The 15,939-nt window shown below is 40.6% G+C and overlaps 1 protein-coding gene across 2 annotated transcripts in view; it reads right to left on the bottom strand.

The window, feature by feature from the left end:
- Positions 1-15,939, bottom strand: part of pik3r4 (phosphoinositide-3-kinase, regulatory subunit 4) — a 167,351-nt gene that overhangs the window by 106,600 nt on the left and 44,812 nt on the right. For both annotated transcript variants that reach the window (XR_013576242.1, XM_078539372.1), the window contains exons 13-17: positions 12,373-12,537; positions 7,976-8,187; positions 7,578-7,709; positions 4,722-4,822; positions 2,172-2,260 (exon numbers count right to left, since the gene is read on the bottom strand). Coding sequence is in view for 1 of the 2 variants with exons in the window: in XM_078539372.1 (XP_078395498.1) it covers positions 2,172-2,260; positions 4,722-4,822; positions 7,578-7,709; positions 7,976-8,187; positions 12,373-12,537 (699 nt within the window). In the remaining variant the exon portion in view is untranslated. The remainder of the gene's footprint in view (positions 1-2,171; positions 2,261-4,721; positions 4,823-7,577; positions 7,710-7,975; positions 8,188-12,372; positions 12,538-15,939) is intronic.

Genomic DNA, 15,939 nt, shown 5'->3' with positions numbered 1-15,939 from the left:
CTAACTCCGGCTTTAACATCGATTCCCATGATTCACTTAAAAGTTGTTTCACTTAACGTTGGGATTTTCAGGAATGCAGCCACAACTTTAAGTGAGGACTTACTGTATTAACAATAAAGGAATAAGTCAGCATGCCAGACATCCCAAGGAAACAAACACTGAGTCAGGGACAAAAACTCACCAAAATTAACAAAAGCAAAGTAACAGTATTGATGAAAATAACGACACTAAAGAATGACAAATCCCCAGGTCCCAACAGTTTCCATCCCAGTGCTCAAAAAGGAAATTAGGTGGGAACATTGCAGATGCCTAACTATGATGTTCCAAAGATCTCCTGATTCAGGAACCATTCCTTTAGATTGGAACATTGTGCATATCATTCCGCTAGCAACATCCACGCCACAAGTGCCAGGCAATAACCATCTCCCCTTGACATTCAACGGCATTACTATCGCTGAACCCCCATTATCAACATCCTGGGGTTATTAACAACCAGAAACTGAACTAGGCTAGCCATATAAATACTGTGGCTGCAAGTCAGAGGCTGGGATTTCTGCGGAGAGTAAGTCACCTCCTGACTCCCCAAATCCTGTACACCATCTACTAAGCATGAGTCAGGAGTGTAATGAAATACTCTCCACATGCCTGGATGAGTGCAGCTCCAACAACACTCAAGCAGCTCGACAACATTCAGGACAAAGCAGCCCACTTGATTGGCACCACATTCAAAATCCATTCCCTCCACCTTCACCACCACCAATGCACAGTGGCAGCAGTGTGTACAATCTGCAAGATGCAATCTGCAATGATCCTTTGACAACACTTTACAAACCCATGAACTCTACTATCTAGAATGACAAGGGCAGCAAATGCAGGGAACTTTACCACCTGCAAGTTCCCCTCCAAGCCACACACCACCCTGACTTGAAACTATATTGTCATTCCTTCACTGTTGCTGGGTCAAAATCCTGGAACTCCCTTCCCAACAGCACTGTGGGTGCACCATCACATGGACTGCAGTGGTTCAAGAAGGCATCTCACCACCACCTTCTCGAGGACAATTAGGGATGTGCAATAAAAAAAATGCTGGCCTCATCCCATAAATGAATAAAATATAGGAAAATTGTGCATATCATTCTGCTATTTAAGAAATGTGAAAGAGGAAAACCAGGGAACTTGACTAGTTAGCCTAACATGTGTTGTCAGAAAATTATTAAAGAATAAAGTGACAGAATTTTCAGCTGAGCAGACAGCCAACATGAATTTGTAAAGGCTACGTTATGCCCTTGTGATAATTTTTTTTTAAAAAGGTGTCAAAAATAATCGACAGGGAAATGTCTAAGGGTATTTTATTTATGTGGGCTTCCAGAAGGCATCTGAGTCACAAAAGTCTGTTAGTCAATGATGAAACCCATGGAATTGAAAGCAAATTATTAGCCTGTTTACATTAAAATTACAGCAGCAAACATAATTAGCACCTCTATTTCCTGCAGTATGGGTAATGCTAGACACAGTGGGGTGGAATTTTGCTTAGGTTTAGGGATCCCAATGTCAGGATCACATTTGGGTTGAGAAAGTCATCCAACACAATTTTCAAAGCAATGGCTAAAGGGCATGCTCACTGTCCAATTAAGGACAGCAGGCGGGCTCTGGAAGCTGTGGTTGCAATAGGGAGCCCTTGAGCATCGAAGTCTGTCGATGCAGTTAACGGAAAGGGAAGGCCCCTCAAGAATGGAAGCGTGCAAAAAAAATTGGCCACACTTGCCAGATCACCAGTGTGGAGGGGGCAGCACTTTACATTTAAGTATAGCAGATGTGGGGTGGCCTCAAACTGATCACAATGCACTGGCCCCATTCTGTCACCAGGAGGCCACCTCCAGGCATCAGTTGGCCTCTAACAGTTGGCCTTAGTAAACTTTTAAATTATTTAATTTAATTATGCTAACCTGCATATGGATAGCTATCGCACTGCCAGAGCCATGTCCAAGAGGCAGGAAGATGTCAGCAGGAATTCCGGGCAACCTGCCTCTGGCAGGCTTCCAAAATCCAGCCCATTAAGTGGATATGTACCGCTAGGCCCTTAAAATACAAAATAAAACTGCTCTTTTAAGCAAAACCAAATAAATTCTACCCTCCCCACTTCTAACCAATAACTATCCAAAGTACATTACCTTATCCTCATATCTGACCCAGCAGTTAGTAGCAGAGGATTTCCATCTGCTGGGCTGCAGTAGATTCCATGGACACTATGTGTTGATGGCTAAACATTAAAACAAAAAAAGTTAATAAAATACAATAAATTAGACTTTGAATTTAAAAGAAAATAAAAGCAAAATATTGTGGATGCTGGAAATCTAAAATAAAACAAAGCGCTGGAAAAACTCAGCAAGTCTGGCAGCATCTGTGGAGAGAGAAATAGGGTTAAAGTTGCAAGCTCAATAGGACTTCTTCAGAACTGAATTTGACCTGGAATTGACAGACCTTAAATCTGTCTGCTTATCAACATTACAATCCAGCCTCTTCATAATACAAATGTAATGGTGCTATCCATATTGAAATAAATTGAAGCTGATCTCCCATGGCATTCCACATCGCGAATTCAGACCAAGAGCAAAGCCTGTGGGTGAACAGATTATTGAACCAACTGAACCTACTCTACATCCCTGACTATAGTTGCTTTTCCCATGGCCTCTTGAGCTTAATGCGTCCATGAACTAGCCTCCTGCTCTCTTGAGCCCATTCTCACGAAACAGCTGCCCTACTCTTCCTGGCCCAACAGATTAGCTGACATTTTAAATAGGTCTTGTTCCTTAGGCGCTACTCCTCTGCCTTTCAAAGTGGTCATATCAACCCTTCCTCATGAAATGCAGTCTCAACTTCTCTCCTTTCAGACTACCACCTCACTCCCAACTCCCTTTTCCGCTCCAAAATCCTGAAACATGGGTGTAACCTCGCAAATACATGCCCTCATGTCCTTTCTACAGCAGAAATACATCTCTAACCAAAGGCAAAAGCAGCATTCTCAGTGACCATGGTGTAGTATACCTTCTCATCCTTTCTGCAGCCTTTGACACAGTCAACTGCAGCATCCTTCTACGACATCTCTCCTCCATGGTCCAACTCAGTGGGACTTCCTTAACTTGGTTTTATTCTTACCTATTCTACTCAGAATCACAACGATAGCATCTGTTCCACAGCCTTACTTCTCAAGTCAGCAAAGGCCCCCCTTCTTTTTTCTGATCCACTTGATACTTCTCCTTGTTACCATTTGGAGATATGAGATTACTTTCCACAATTTACTTGAGTACTGCACTACCTCTTGTGCTGTTAAACTACCTGCCTGGCATTTAACTTGGATAAATCAAATTTCCTCCATTTAAACAAGGGTAGGACCAAAATCATCATCTTAGGCCTCCCCACCACAAATTCTGCACCCTTGCTAATGACTCCAGCTCTCTTTCTGGCAACTGTCTCAAGTTGAATGAGAATGTTGCAAACTTGGCATCTTTTTTTACCCTGATCTGAGCTTCCAGACCCATATCTTCGCAGACACAAAATCCACCTACTTCCGGCTCTGTAATATCACCCTGCCTCCACTTCTACCTCAGTAGATCTGATGCTGAATTCCTCCTATATACTTTTGTCATCTTCAGACTTAACTATTCCAATATTCTCCTGACTGGCCTCCCATCCTCCATAAATCTGAGCTCATCCAAAATAATGCTACCTATATCTTATCCCACTCACACATCAACTCTGTCCTCATTAAACTAGAATGTATCAAATTTAAAGTTTCTATTTTCACACTTAAAATCTTTTCATAGCCTCACCTATTCTTAATCCCATAATCTCCTCCAGTCTCCAAATCACAAATTTTCTGTTGCTTTGATTCTGGCCTCTTGTACACCCCACGCCCCCCACACCTCATCTGACCCCATCACTGGTGGTTTTGCCTCCAGTCATTGAGGTCCCCAGTTCTGAAATTATTTCCCTAAACCCCTCTGCTTTTCTAGTGCCCAGACTGCTTTAAGATTCTCCTTCAAACCAATCTCTTTCGCGAACATATGGTCACCCCTTCTAATATCTTATTCTCTCGCTCTGTGCCCATACTTTTGATTATACCTCTTTGAAGCACTTAGGGATAATTTTTTAATTTACACTTAAAGCACTATATGATGCAACATGTTGCTGTCATTGCAAAGACATTTGCCTTTAATTGAATCTTTGAGATCTGTCATTGAAGAAGTAACAACATTCAAATAGTAGTAAACAAACTCCAATTTTTTCAGCAATGCTCAATTGCAATTTTTTCTGTCAAGTTTTTCAATGTGGACACAAAAGGACAGACATATTCCATCAGCAAGGTTTTGGGTATATTTGAAGAAGAGCCATCTGGAGTTTAGTCCAAAGTGATGTTCTCATAAAGCTTTTCTATGTGGAGTGATATTGCAGTTCCAGAGGGAAGAAAAAAATAAATTTCAAACACCTGCTTTGAGAGAGAATCTTCTATAATGAACATATGTTGTTAAACTTGGGAAAGGTTGTGTGGAACAGGGAATAGAAAAGAGCACTTTTTCTCAATTGCAAAGAAAGGCACCAGTACTTTTGCCCTTAACCTCAACATTAACAAATGATTGTGAAATTAATCTACTAATCAGGAGGGAGAAATAGGAATTAATCTTAACAGTTAAGATCAAAAGTTCGAAGGTTTAGCCACAAACCTGCATTTCAGAGAGGGGTGGAGCACTGCTGGCCCAAAGGGTGAATCGCCTGTCTCCAGTTTCCATGTCCCACATTGAAACTTCATTGTTTCCTTGGACAGCTGGACAGGTACGTCAAAATAAGTGAGAAGTGTAATAACCACTTTTCAGCATGCCAGGTTCCCATATTTACAATGACACGGTTTAAACTAAATACTTAATAGAAAAACATATTTGCAAAACTTATTTTCTACATTTTCCAACTGGCCTCAAAACAAGCAGTAAAATAATAGAAACATGAATTAGAAAAACAGAAACACAAAAACAGAAACAAAAACAACCTCAAAGTGAATTCCAATCATTTATTTAATCAATTGGAAAAAATTAAAGATTAGGACTCAATCACAGTTACTGAATATTATTTGAAACAGAATTTACTTGGAGAGCGGAAACAACGGTAGTTTTGTTGTTGTCATCAGATGCTACAGAGGGCTCAAATGAGAGATTATACCACCATCCCCTTTTGCTTTCCACTCTGCTAATGTGCTAATATCTGTCTTGCTCCAGTGAAAAGGTGCTAGTGGACTTTACCCAAAGAGGGAGGAGGTAAAAGGGGATTATCACCGAGCTTCTATTCGGCATATTTTAACAGCTGACTCAAAAACATCATTGCCATTCATTTGGAAATGGCTAAATCGAGCTGGGGAGGAAGAGAAATTTCCCTTTTCCTGGTTCCACCTGTTTCAGATGTTGCTACCTTGAAAACACTATGGGCAGAATTTTGCCCTTGGTGGGCGTGCGGGCCCCACCGGCTCAGCAGTGGGCGGACAGCCGACCCCCGCCGCCATTTTGAGTGGGTGGGTCAATTAAGGCCCACCCAGCGGCCTTCCCGACAGGAAGCACATAGCGCTTCATGTGTTGGGGTTGGGGGGTGGGGGATATCCCCAGCTGTCAAAGTGCGCTCTGAGACTAAGTGCTGTCTCAGGGAGATTAGTGACAGTGCACACAAGTTAAAAAATAGAAAAATAAAAGTGTTAACAACATGTCCCCCTCATGTGACAATGTCACACGAGATGGGACATGTTAATAAAAACAACTTTATTACACTTTTTAAAAACGGACATGAAACCTCATCCCGCCAGTGGATGAGGTTTCATGTATTATCAGGAGCCCGCTGGGGCTCCTGGCCTGCCCGCCAGCTGATTTTGCTGTCCGCCCGCCTTCCTAAAAATTTAAAAGGACCGGGATGACGTCGGGGGTTCCTCCCGATGTCATTCCGCGTCATTTTCCCGTTGGCGAGCGGGCCCCATCCCCAAATCGCCGACGGGAAAACTCTGGCCTACAGGTTATTTACTTTTAGCAGAAATCGGGAGAGCAATCCTCGCTTCTACACTGCAAGAAATTACTCCGTTTCACATTGTATGGGAAGATCCTCACTAGTATATCTCACTGCCAGAGAAGTGGCAGTGAAGCTTCAAAGTTTTCAGAACAGGCATTAGGGACAGCAGGGAGCAGGGCAGAATTTCAGTGCAGTAGCCCCTGGGTTTGGAAGCGGATGAAAGATGGGTTAAAACAAAGTGACAACCCATCAGGAAGCTGCCTCCAACCTTCCAGCTTCTATCTTTAATTGAAGCGGGCTAGGCCACGTGCAAGCAACTCCTTCAAGAGGTGGGTCATAAATTTCAGTATGTTAAATTGCTCAATTACAGCAACGTTAACATGGATTCTGCAATTTAACTGTGGGCCCATGGATTTCCTGGAACTTGTCAGTGAAAGCAAGGCAAGAACACAGGGGCAATTGAGGGCACTGAAGACATGGCAAGGAAATATCCTAATAAGTACAGAAGCCTTACAGCTTCTTTCTTACCTGCTGGTGTGAAATACCCTATTCACAGTAATTGCGCCGAGAGGTTACCTTGACAACTTTGCAGGTTTGTATGTCTAGTCTCCACTTTGGACCTCTGATCAATCAGTTCAGCATGATGTCGCTTATGTGATTCTACTTTGAACCTCAGTTGAGGACCAAGATGACCAATAGGAGCACGAACAGACTGACAACTCCACAGGAGAGTGGGTCAAAAAGAGAGACACAGCTCACATGAGGGCATAATGACACAGCATGCACACAGGGGATTAGTTTCCTTGCCATGTCATGCCTCATGAGTCTCAGTGTTTTGTGTCAGGTGATGGTAAACATTTGCAGCCTGTGAAACAATAACTGCTGTCAAGTTGACCTGGTGGCCAGGCCTGACCAGTGGCTATCAAAGTCACCATTGCCCTCAATTTCTTTGTCTTTGGATCCTTGCAGGGTTCTGCCAGAGACAATAGCATGATCTTGGGAGTCAGTGGCTCAGAAATGCACAAGACAAATGACTATGTTAACTTTGTCATCGATCGGTGCAGACTCAATGGGCCGAAGGGCCTCTTCTGCACTGAGAGATTCTGTGATGAGGCCTGTAAGGGCGAGTAGATGCTTGCGTTTGCAGCTCTGGCTGGCTTCACATAGGTGCAGTGTATTATCATTTGCACGGATGTGACAATCAAGGCGCATATAGATCACCCAGGAGCATTCACGAACTGCAAGGGCTTCTACTCCATCAATGTGCATCTAGTGTGCAACCACAAAAAGATGTTTATCCAGGTGTGCGCAAGATACCTGGGCAGTTGCCTTGATCCCTTCATCCTGCAGCAGTCCAACGTCCCTGATTTTCTAGCACCTTGAAGCAGGCTAGCTGGTTGCCCAGAGACAAAGGATAACCATTTAATTGTGGTCAACAACAACCATCTGGAACCCAAACAATGAGGCCCAGGAGCCTCAATGATATAGTGGAAAATGGTAATGAACCACAACTAACATTAATAATGCATTGAATTTACCTGCAATGACCCATGACTGGCAAAGGGGGTGCATAAGCAGACGTCGAATGCGAGCTCTGGCTGGGTGACAATGACTTGAAATGGGCAGCTGAAATCTCATATCCCAACAAGCCATAGTGCCGTTACTTGTACCTTTATGTATAAAAAAAACTGGTTACAAAAACAAATACAGCAAACTGTACAAGCATCTTCATTTTAAACACTCAAAGTTATAATTTAATTATCAGAAATATTATTTTTGCAGTGTATTTGGCTGCAAAATAAGCCAAGTAAAATTTATCTGCAGAGTTTTAGTAGTTTGAGTCACAGATACATTTTGCTATTTCCCTTACCCAAAAATTACTGAAACATGCTACATTACAGAACAAAACTTGGCAAATATGGAAAATAATACTTACCTATACATAGCCAGCATTGATGTATATCTACAGCAAAGGAAGTTGCCAGTCCAAGTCTCAAATCATGCTTTAATGTCCAGGCATTTGTTGATGACCTCAGGTCCCAGCCAACTAAAGAACCGTTTACAGTCGCGTATGCTAAAACAGACTGTGCACCTGCATTAAAATGATGAATGTCCACCACACAGCCATCTTCTTTCTGGTCCAAAGCTCTTGGAAAACAAGATTGCAGGTATGTTTGTGAACATGAATGCAGTGGCTAGCTGCTTATAGTCAACGCTATGTTAAACACCAGTAATACTTAGCAATAAGATTGATTGTATAATTACATTGGTTTTTGAACCAGAAATCTCTTCTCTAATATTGAGATCATACCATGCATTTATAAATAATACAAACCTTTATCTTTCAATTCTAGGTCCCACTTTCAAAATTGAGATAACTTACCACAGAAGAATCAACAGCAGCTTAAATTCAAACTCTGGATAACAATTTTATCTGGCTTAGATTTACAGCAGTTGTCAGATAGTTATACTAAATCATATTAATATAATTCACCTTTCCAGCAATGAGATGAATTTAAGCACATGTATACTTTCAGTTGACAGAAATCACACAGGAGTACAATTGCTGTTCTCAGTAATACAATGATAAAAAGTTAAATTTATATTAATACGACAGTAGCTTTAAAACAAAAGAACAATCTGATTTGAGATTAGAAGATGTTGATGATGAAATACAGTTTACCAACCAATTTCTAGTATTGGGAATTACTAATCAAGTGCACAAAGGTGCAGCAAGGGTCCAAGCATAGTGTCAACTTGTAACTCAGAACATAAAGGAAGTTGCTTCAATATTAAATTGTTAAAATGCACATAGAATAATTATGAATACTACATGCAAGTTACACAGTCTCTTTACAGAGTTATAAATAGGAAAATAGAATGAAGCAAGAGGAGAAATGCACCTTATGAACAAGGAAGACATCCATTAAAGTTAGTTGTGATGTTGACAAAAACTAAAGAAATAGAGTGGGATGGGATCAGTGAACATTAATGAATGTTGTTTTTCATCAAAATGTGCCTGCATCTAAAACATTTTTTTTTTAAAAAGCTGTTAGTTCGCTTTAATAACAGGAATTAGTGTGTGCTTAATCCATAAAGTGTATCTACTTATAAAAGAAGGGGCATAAGAACTGGCAGTTTTCCTTAGAAACCGCAGGACTACATCAAACACAGCTAATGGGTTGTAGGCTCAATATAACTATATTTGAAACTTTTTGTGTTTAAAAACTGCGTCAAAGTCTTCACAGAGGCATATCATGAGGGTCCATTTCCTTTTTCTTTTTACACAGCTGTTAATGTGTTGAGCAATGTACCTTTGTGTTCTATTTCAATGCAGTCATTTAAGCAATGCACTACTGAAGGAAATTAGTCCTTTGCACATCTTGATAAAAATGCACATGCAATTATTGTGCTTATGCCATCACTCTAAGAGGTTAACCGTGCAAAAGCCAGAACTCAAAACAATCAGCATTGAATCAGTGTATAAAACCTAGCAATCAATGATTTTAAAAATCTGGCATACATGTTACAGTTGCAATGGTCTTCCTTTCTGTGGAAAAAAAGATGATAAATCACCATAGAAACATATTCTGCCAGAGCTTGTACCATGAATGCCTTGGCTTCCCTAGTTTGGTACACCCAAGTGTAGCTGACAGATCATAAGCTAATAATTTTATCTTCAGTACTTTCACACTACTTTGGTGGACTCACAGTGTTGTGTGGTAAATGCTCTTACCCTCACAGTTTGAAGCAAAATAACTAAGCAGGTTTCTACTACGACAGCTGGGTGCCAGCTATAGCGTTAATAGCAAATTGACAAGAATGATTAGATTGTTTGAACAGCATCATAAAAGGAGTGGAATGAAGTATGGCAACACACACATTATGAGTTTCAACACACATTTAGAAACCACCCAACGAAAGGTTATACAAATGGCAATATTAAGCTCCAATTTAGGTATGTTAAAAGTAGGGGCATGGCGGGCAGCAGGGACAAATAATAGACAAGGGGCTCAGTCATTTTGGAGACCCTGTTTTTGAAAGAATTGTGGATAACAGGGTAAAGTCAATTAATTTTTGATGAAAAGGCAGCATTGGATTCACTGTGGACACTAATTAAAATTTCCCAGAATTATGAAAGTAAAAAGGGAAATATGGAGCCCAAAGAGGCAGATAAAGGAAATGAGCAAGGGAAAAGAGTGTGATAAAACGGAGAAAGAATTATTGCAGGATGAGGAGTTTTGACAACAACTTGCATTTATGTACCATCTTTCACATAGGAAAACATCTTAAGGCCCTTGACAAAACATGTCAACTTTCTTCTTCCTTGTCAGATATTTATTTTTACATTGTTTCCGTGGAAACAGGCCGTTCACAACCCTGAGGTCATATCTCATCCCAAGATGGGCTTCCAACCACATATCTGTGCCATCATAATTGCCAACTATTTTCATCTCCACAACATTGCCCACTTTCCCCGTGCCTCAGCTTATTGCCCTGCTTTTGTTAACTCTAGCCATGACTATTCCAATGCAATCCTGGTCAGCCTCCCATGTTCTATCTTCCTTAAACTTGAGGTCATTTATATCTCTACTGCCCTTGCCCTTACGCCATGTCCCATTCACAAATCACCCATACATTAGATAACTCACATTGGCTCCGGGTGAAACAACGCCTCAATTTTAAAATTCCCATCGTTGTTCCCAAATCTCTCCATGGATTTGCTCCTCTCCATCTCTAATCTCCCATCCCACAACCCTCTTGAACATACAAACATACAAATTAGGAGGAGGATTAGGCCACTTGGCCCCTTGAGCTTGATCCACCATTCAATAAGATCATGGCTGATCCAACTGTAACCTCAACTCCACATTCCCACCTACCCCCAATAACCTTTCACCCGCTTATCAAGAATCTATCTACCTCTGCTTAAAAATATCCAAAGAATCCACTTTCCCCGCCTTTGAGAGAGTTCCAAAGACTCACGACCCTCAGTAAAAAATTTTCATCTCTGTCCTAAATAGGTGACCCCTTATTTTTAAACAGTGCTCCTAGTTCTAGATTCTCCCACAACAGGGAACATCCTTTCCACATCCACCCTGTCAAGGCCTCTCAGGATCTCATAAGATTCAATCAAGTCAACCCTTACTTTTCTAAACTCCAATGGATACAAGTCTAGTCTGCCCAACCTTTCCTTATAAGACAACCCGCCCATTCCAGGTATTAGTCTAATAAACATTCTCTGAACTACTTCCTATGCATTTAAATCCTTCCTTAAATAAGGAGGCCAATACTGTACACAGAAAATTAAAATCAATGCATCAACTATCTCACTAGTCACTTCTTTTAAGACCCTAGGATGAAGTCTATCAGGACCCAGGGACTTGTCAGGCCGCAAATCCAACAACTTACTCAGTGCCACTTCCCTGGTGATTACAATTTTCTTGAGTTCCCCCCTCCTTTCCATTTCCTGATTTAGAACTGTTTGAGACACCTGTGCTCCTCTAAGTCTGGCCTCTCAAACATTCCAATATTAATCGCTCCACCACTGGTGGCCATGCCCTTCAGCTGCCTAGGTCTTAAACTCTGAATTTTCCTCCCTAAACCTTTCCATCTGCTAACTTGCTTTCACCCTTTAATGTGTCCCTTAAAACCCACCTCTTTGGTCACACTTTTGTTTATTTGCCCTAAAGCTTCTTATGTGATTCAGTGTCTCATTCGACTTTTAGTTATTTCCTTTTAGGCCACCCTGTGAAACGCTTTAGAGCATTTAAAGGTGCTACATAAAAACAAAATGTTGCTGTCATTTACAGATTTTCTTTACATCTTTAGGATAAGGAACCTGAAGTGTATGATGGTCATATTTACACCACCATTACTATTAGTGCTTAACAAGTAGAAAATTGTTCAAGCATGTTGTACAAGAGGGAATAACACAGGGTCTACAACTGCTGCTGGATTGGTGCAATATAATTTATTAACGTTTAAATGGGAATAATAACGTAAAAAACATTGCAAAGAGATACACATAAAGTAGTTATAAACCATGGATGTTTTTATAAACCACGGATATAACACCTAGAATTAGACTGAATTTGTTTTTATACAAGAACCCAATAAGAGAATTTGTTGAAAAGAATAATAAATGGAGGGGAAGAATTGTTCTGCTCTTAAAACAGAAGTCCAGGCAAAATAAAAAATGGAAAAAAATATTTCCCCTAATACTCTTCATTTTAGTGAATAGTAAATGCAAGCTTTTTATTCACCGCTAGATCTTTGAGAAGACTTAAAAAGAAAATGATAAAAAAAAGTTAATTTCGACAGAACGTATACCTGCTCTGAAGAGAATGTATTTTAGGTGATTTCGGGGGTTTGCTGGCCTCAATTCCTAGCAGCTGGATTGTACCATTGTCTGAAGCTACAGCAAGATAATGGGAGCCCTGGCAGAAGGCCAAAGATTTGATTTTTCCTCCAATCCGAGAATAAGTCAAGATTGACCTACAGATAAAGACAAATTCAGCAATGAAAAATTATTCGCAGCATTGAATGTCTCAGAACTAAATAAATAAAACAAGCTCCACAGAGAACTGCCATTTGCTTCAGCCCAGAATAATGAGATGTAAACCTTGACTATAACAGCTGCACTTCTAAAGAAAGCACTTCTTCACACAAAGGGTATTGGGAATCTGGAACTCTCCCCCCAAAAAGCTGTTGAGGCTTGGTGAATTGGAAACTTTCAGGCTGAGATTGATGGATTTTTATTAGGCAAGGGTTATGGAACCAAAGCGGGTAGATGGAGTTAAGACACAGATCAGCCATGATCTAACTGAATGGAGAACATGTTTGAGGGGCTAATGGCCTACTATTCCTATCTAAGAGCGTTAGAAAAAAATACTCCAGTCATCAGTCTCTCAACACATTTATATTATATACTCACCTATACTGAGTTGTCCCACAGGAGTAATATTCATCAAATAACAAAATACAATCTGGAAAGACAAGTTATATCAAGCCACCAGTACATTGTTGGGAAACAAAAGAAACATCTTGCAAGTGCTAAGATAAAAGCAAAAAACTGCAGATGCTGGAAATCCAAAACAAAAACAAAAATACCTGCAAATACTCAGCAGGTCTGACAGCATCTGCGGAGAGGAACACAGTTAACATTTTGAGTCCGTATGACTCTTCAACAGAACTAAGGAAAAATAGAAAAGAGGTGAAATATAAGCTGGTTTAAGGGGGGGTGGGACAGGTAGAGCTGGATAGAGGGCCAGTGATAGGTGGAGATAACCAAAAGATGTCATAGACAAAAAGACAAAGAGGTGTTGAAGCTGGTGATATTATCTAAGGAATGTGATAATAAAGGTACAGATAGCCCTAGTGGGGTGGGGGGGAGGGATCAAAATAGGCTAAAAAGCAGAGATAAAACAATGGATGGAAATACATTTAAAAATAATGGAAATAGGTGGGAAAAGAAAAATCTATATAAACATTTTGGGGAAAAAGGGGGATCGGAAAGGGGGTGGGGATGGAGGAGAGAGTTCATGATCTAAAATTGTTGAACTCAATGTTCAGCCCGGAAGGCTGTAAAATGCCTAGTCGGAAGATGAGGTGCTGTTCCTCCAGTTTGCGTTGAACTTCACTGGAACAATGCAGCAGGCCAAGGACGGACATGTGGGCATGAGAGCAGGGTGGAGTGTTGAAATGGCAAGCGACAGGGAGGTCTGACCTGGGCCACCTGAGAAATGTGCAGCACAGGTGCTCCTGGAGACTTTTCTGTGTAGGACAACAGTGTCAGGAGAAGTGAAGCCATACCCCCTTTTGACCTGACTAGCTGCCATAAACTCCTAAGTTTAAAGGCCCCAGCCAGTTTGACAGGAGAGAAGGTAACTGTCTATGTGGGTGGGGGTTACGTAGTCAGAAGGATGGGAGGATAGTCCGAGGAGGGCGGGCGTAGATGAGGGGATAGGGGGGTGGTCGTTGGAGAGGGGGTATTAGGTAGCCAGGAGTTACCATAGGCACAGAGGATTTATAAGTGGTTTTAATCCTTCTAACCTTTCTTGGGTACCTATTCTGCTAAGAGAGTCGAACGATCCAAAGCCTCCAACTTCAGTTGGAGTTGTGGATTATTGCAGACACTGGGTAATTGGCCAATGGAAGTTTAAACTTCTGGGGCAATTTCTGTGTAGTCCTTCCAGGGGGTTTGGGGGGTCCCCACACATCTTCTGGGGTACCTCCGGGATGCAACCCTCCCCGCGGAATGGAAGATCTAGCCCTATGTATTTCAAAGACATGATAAAAAGTCACAATTTGAAACAAATTTTACAGTACACTTCTATGTTAAGCTATTTCCACATGACTTTAAAAATACGCTGAAGCATTGATCTACATGGAGGAGACAATCATTATTCATAGCAAAAGTTAATTAAAGCAGAATATATTGCATAAACTGGTGGTAGAAATAGAATGGAAGTCATAAATTGCACTAACTTTAATAAGAATGCATAATATGGTTATCTTTATATCATATTTATAATTTGGTGATCACACAACTTGTTCTCTCTTCTTTCAGTTTCTCCCATTTTACCTAGGGTCAGCACAATGCTGGTTCATCACCCTTCTTCATCTCCTGTCAGTCCCCATTCCTCTTCCAAACCCATCTGGTCTTGGACCTTCCACTTGTCCTTCATGATTATAACATGACTGAATTTTGCTCTCAGGCATAGGACTAATGTTTTAAATTAAACAAAGATAATTACAAAGGTATGAAGACAGGTCTGGCTAACTAACTGGGAAATTAGATTAAAAGGCAGGATAGTAGAGATGCAGTGGCAAACGTTTATGGAGATATTTCATAACTCTCAAAGATATATTCTAGTGAGAAAGAAAGACTCTAAGAAGGACACATCATCTGTGGCTAAGGAAATTAGGACAGTGTCAAATTGAAAGAAAGAGTACAATTCCGCAAAGATTAGTGGTCAGTCAGAAGGTTGGACAGAATTTAAAAACTAGCAAAGAATAGCTGAAAAAATGAGGGAGAAATAGAGAAAGCTAGCTAGAAATGTAAAAACAGATACTAAGAGTTTCTACGAGTATTTACAAAGGAAAAGAGTAACTAAAGTGAGTGTCAGTCCCTTAGGGGATGACGCTGGGGAATAAATAATGTGAAATAAGGAAATGGGTCTGTCTTCACCATAAAAGGCACAAGTAACATTCCCCAAAATACTTGCAAATTAAGAGGTGAAAGGAAATGTAAGAGGTGAACTTAAAACAATCACAATCATCAGGGAAAAGGTACTAAGAAATTTATTAAAAATTAAGGCTGACAAGTCCCCAGGAGCTGATGGCCTGCATCTTATCAGCCACTTATTTTAAGACCCTAAGACAAGATACGTTGGTTGTAATTTTCCAAAATTCTATAGATATTGAAAAGCTCCCATCAGATTGAAAAATAGCAAATGTAACTCCTCTATTCAAGAAAGGACGGAGACTGAAAGTGGGAAACTTCAGGACAGTTATCCTAATATCTGCCATAGGGAAAATGCGAGAATCTATTATTAAGGAGGCTATAGCAGTGCACTTAGAAAATCTTAATGTAATCAGGAAGAGTCAACATGGCTTTGTGAAAGGGAAATTGTGCTTAGCTAATTTTTTGGGAGTTCTTTGAGGAAGTAACAAGCAAGATGGATAAATGGGAACCTGTGAATGTGGTGTACTTAGATTTCCAAAAGGCATTTGATAAAACGCCACATCAAGGGTTACTAAACAAAATAAGAGCTTATGGTGTAGGAGGTAACATATTAGAATGGATAGAAGATTAGTTAGCTAACAGAAAGCAGAGAGTAGGGATAAATGGATCTTTTTCAGGTTGGCAAGCTGTTACCAGTGGAGTGGCACAGG

Source organism: Cetorhinus maximus, chromosome 3, assembly GCF_964194155.1.
Source record: "Cetorhinus maximus chromosome 3, sCetMax3.hap1.1, whole genome shotgun sequence".
Lineage (NCBI taxonomy): Eukaryota > Metazoa > Chordata > Chondrichthyes > Lamniformes > Cetorhinidae > Cetorhinus > Cetorhinus maximus.
This window is presented reverse-complemented; position numbering and strand designations above follow the sequence as displayed.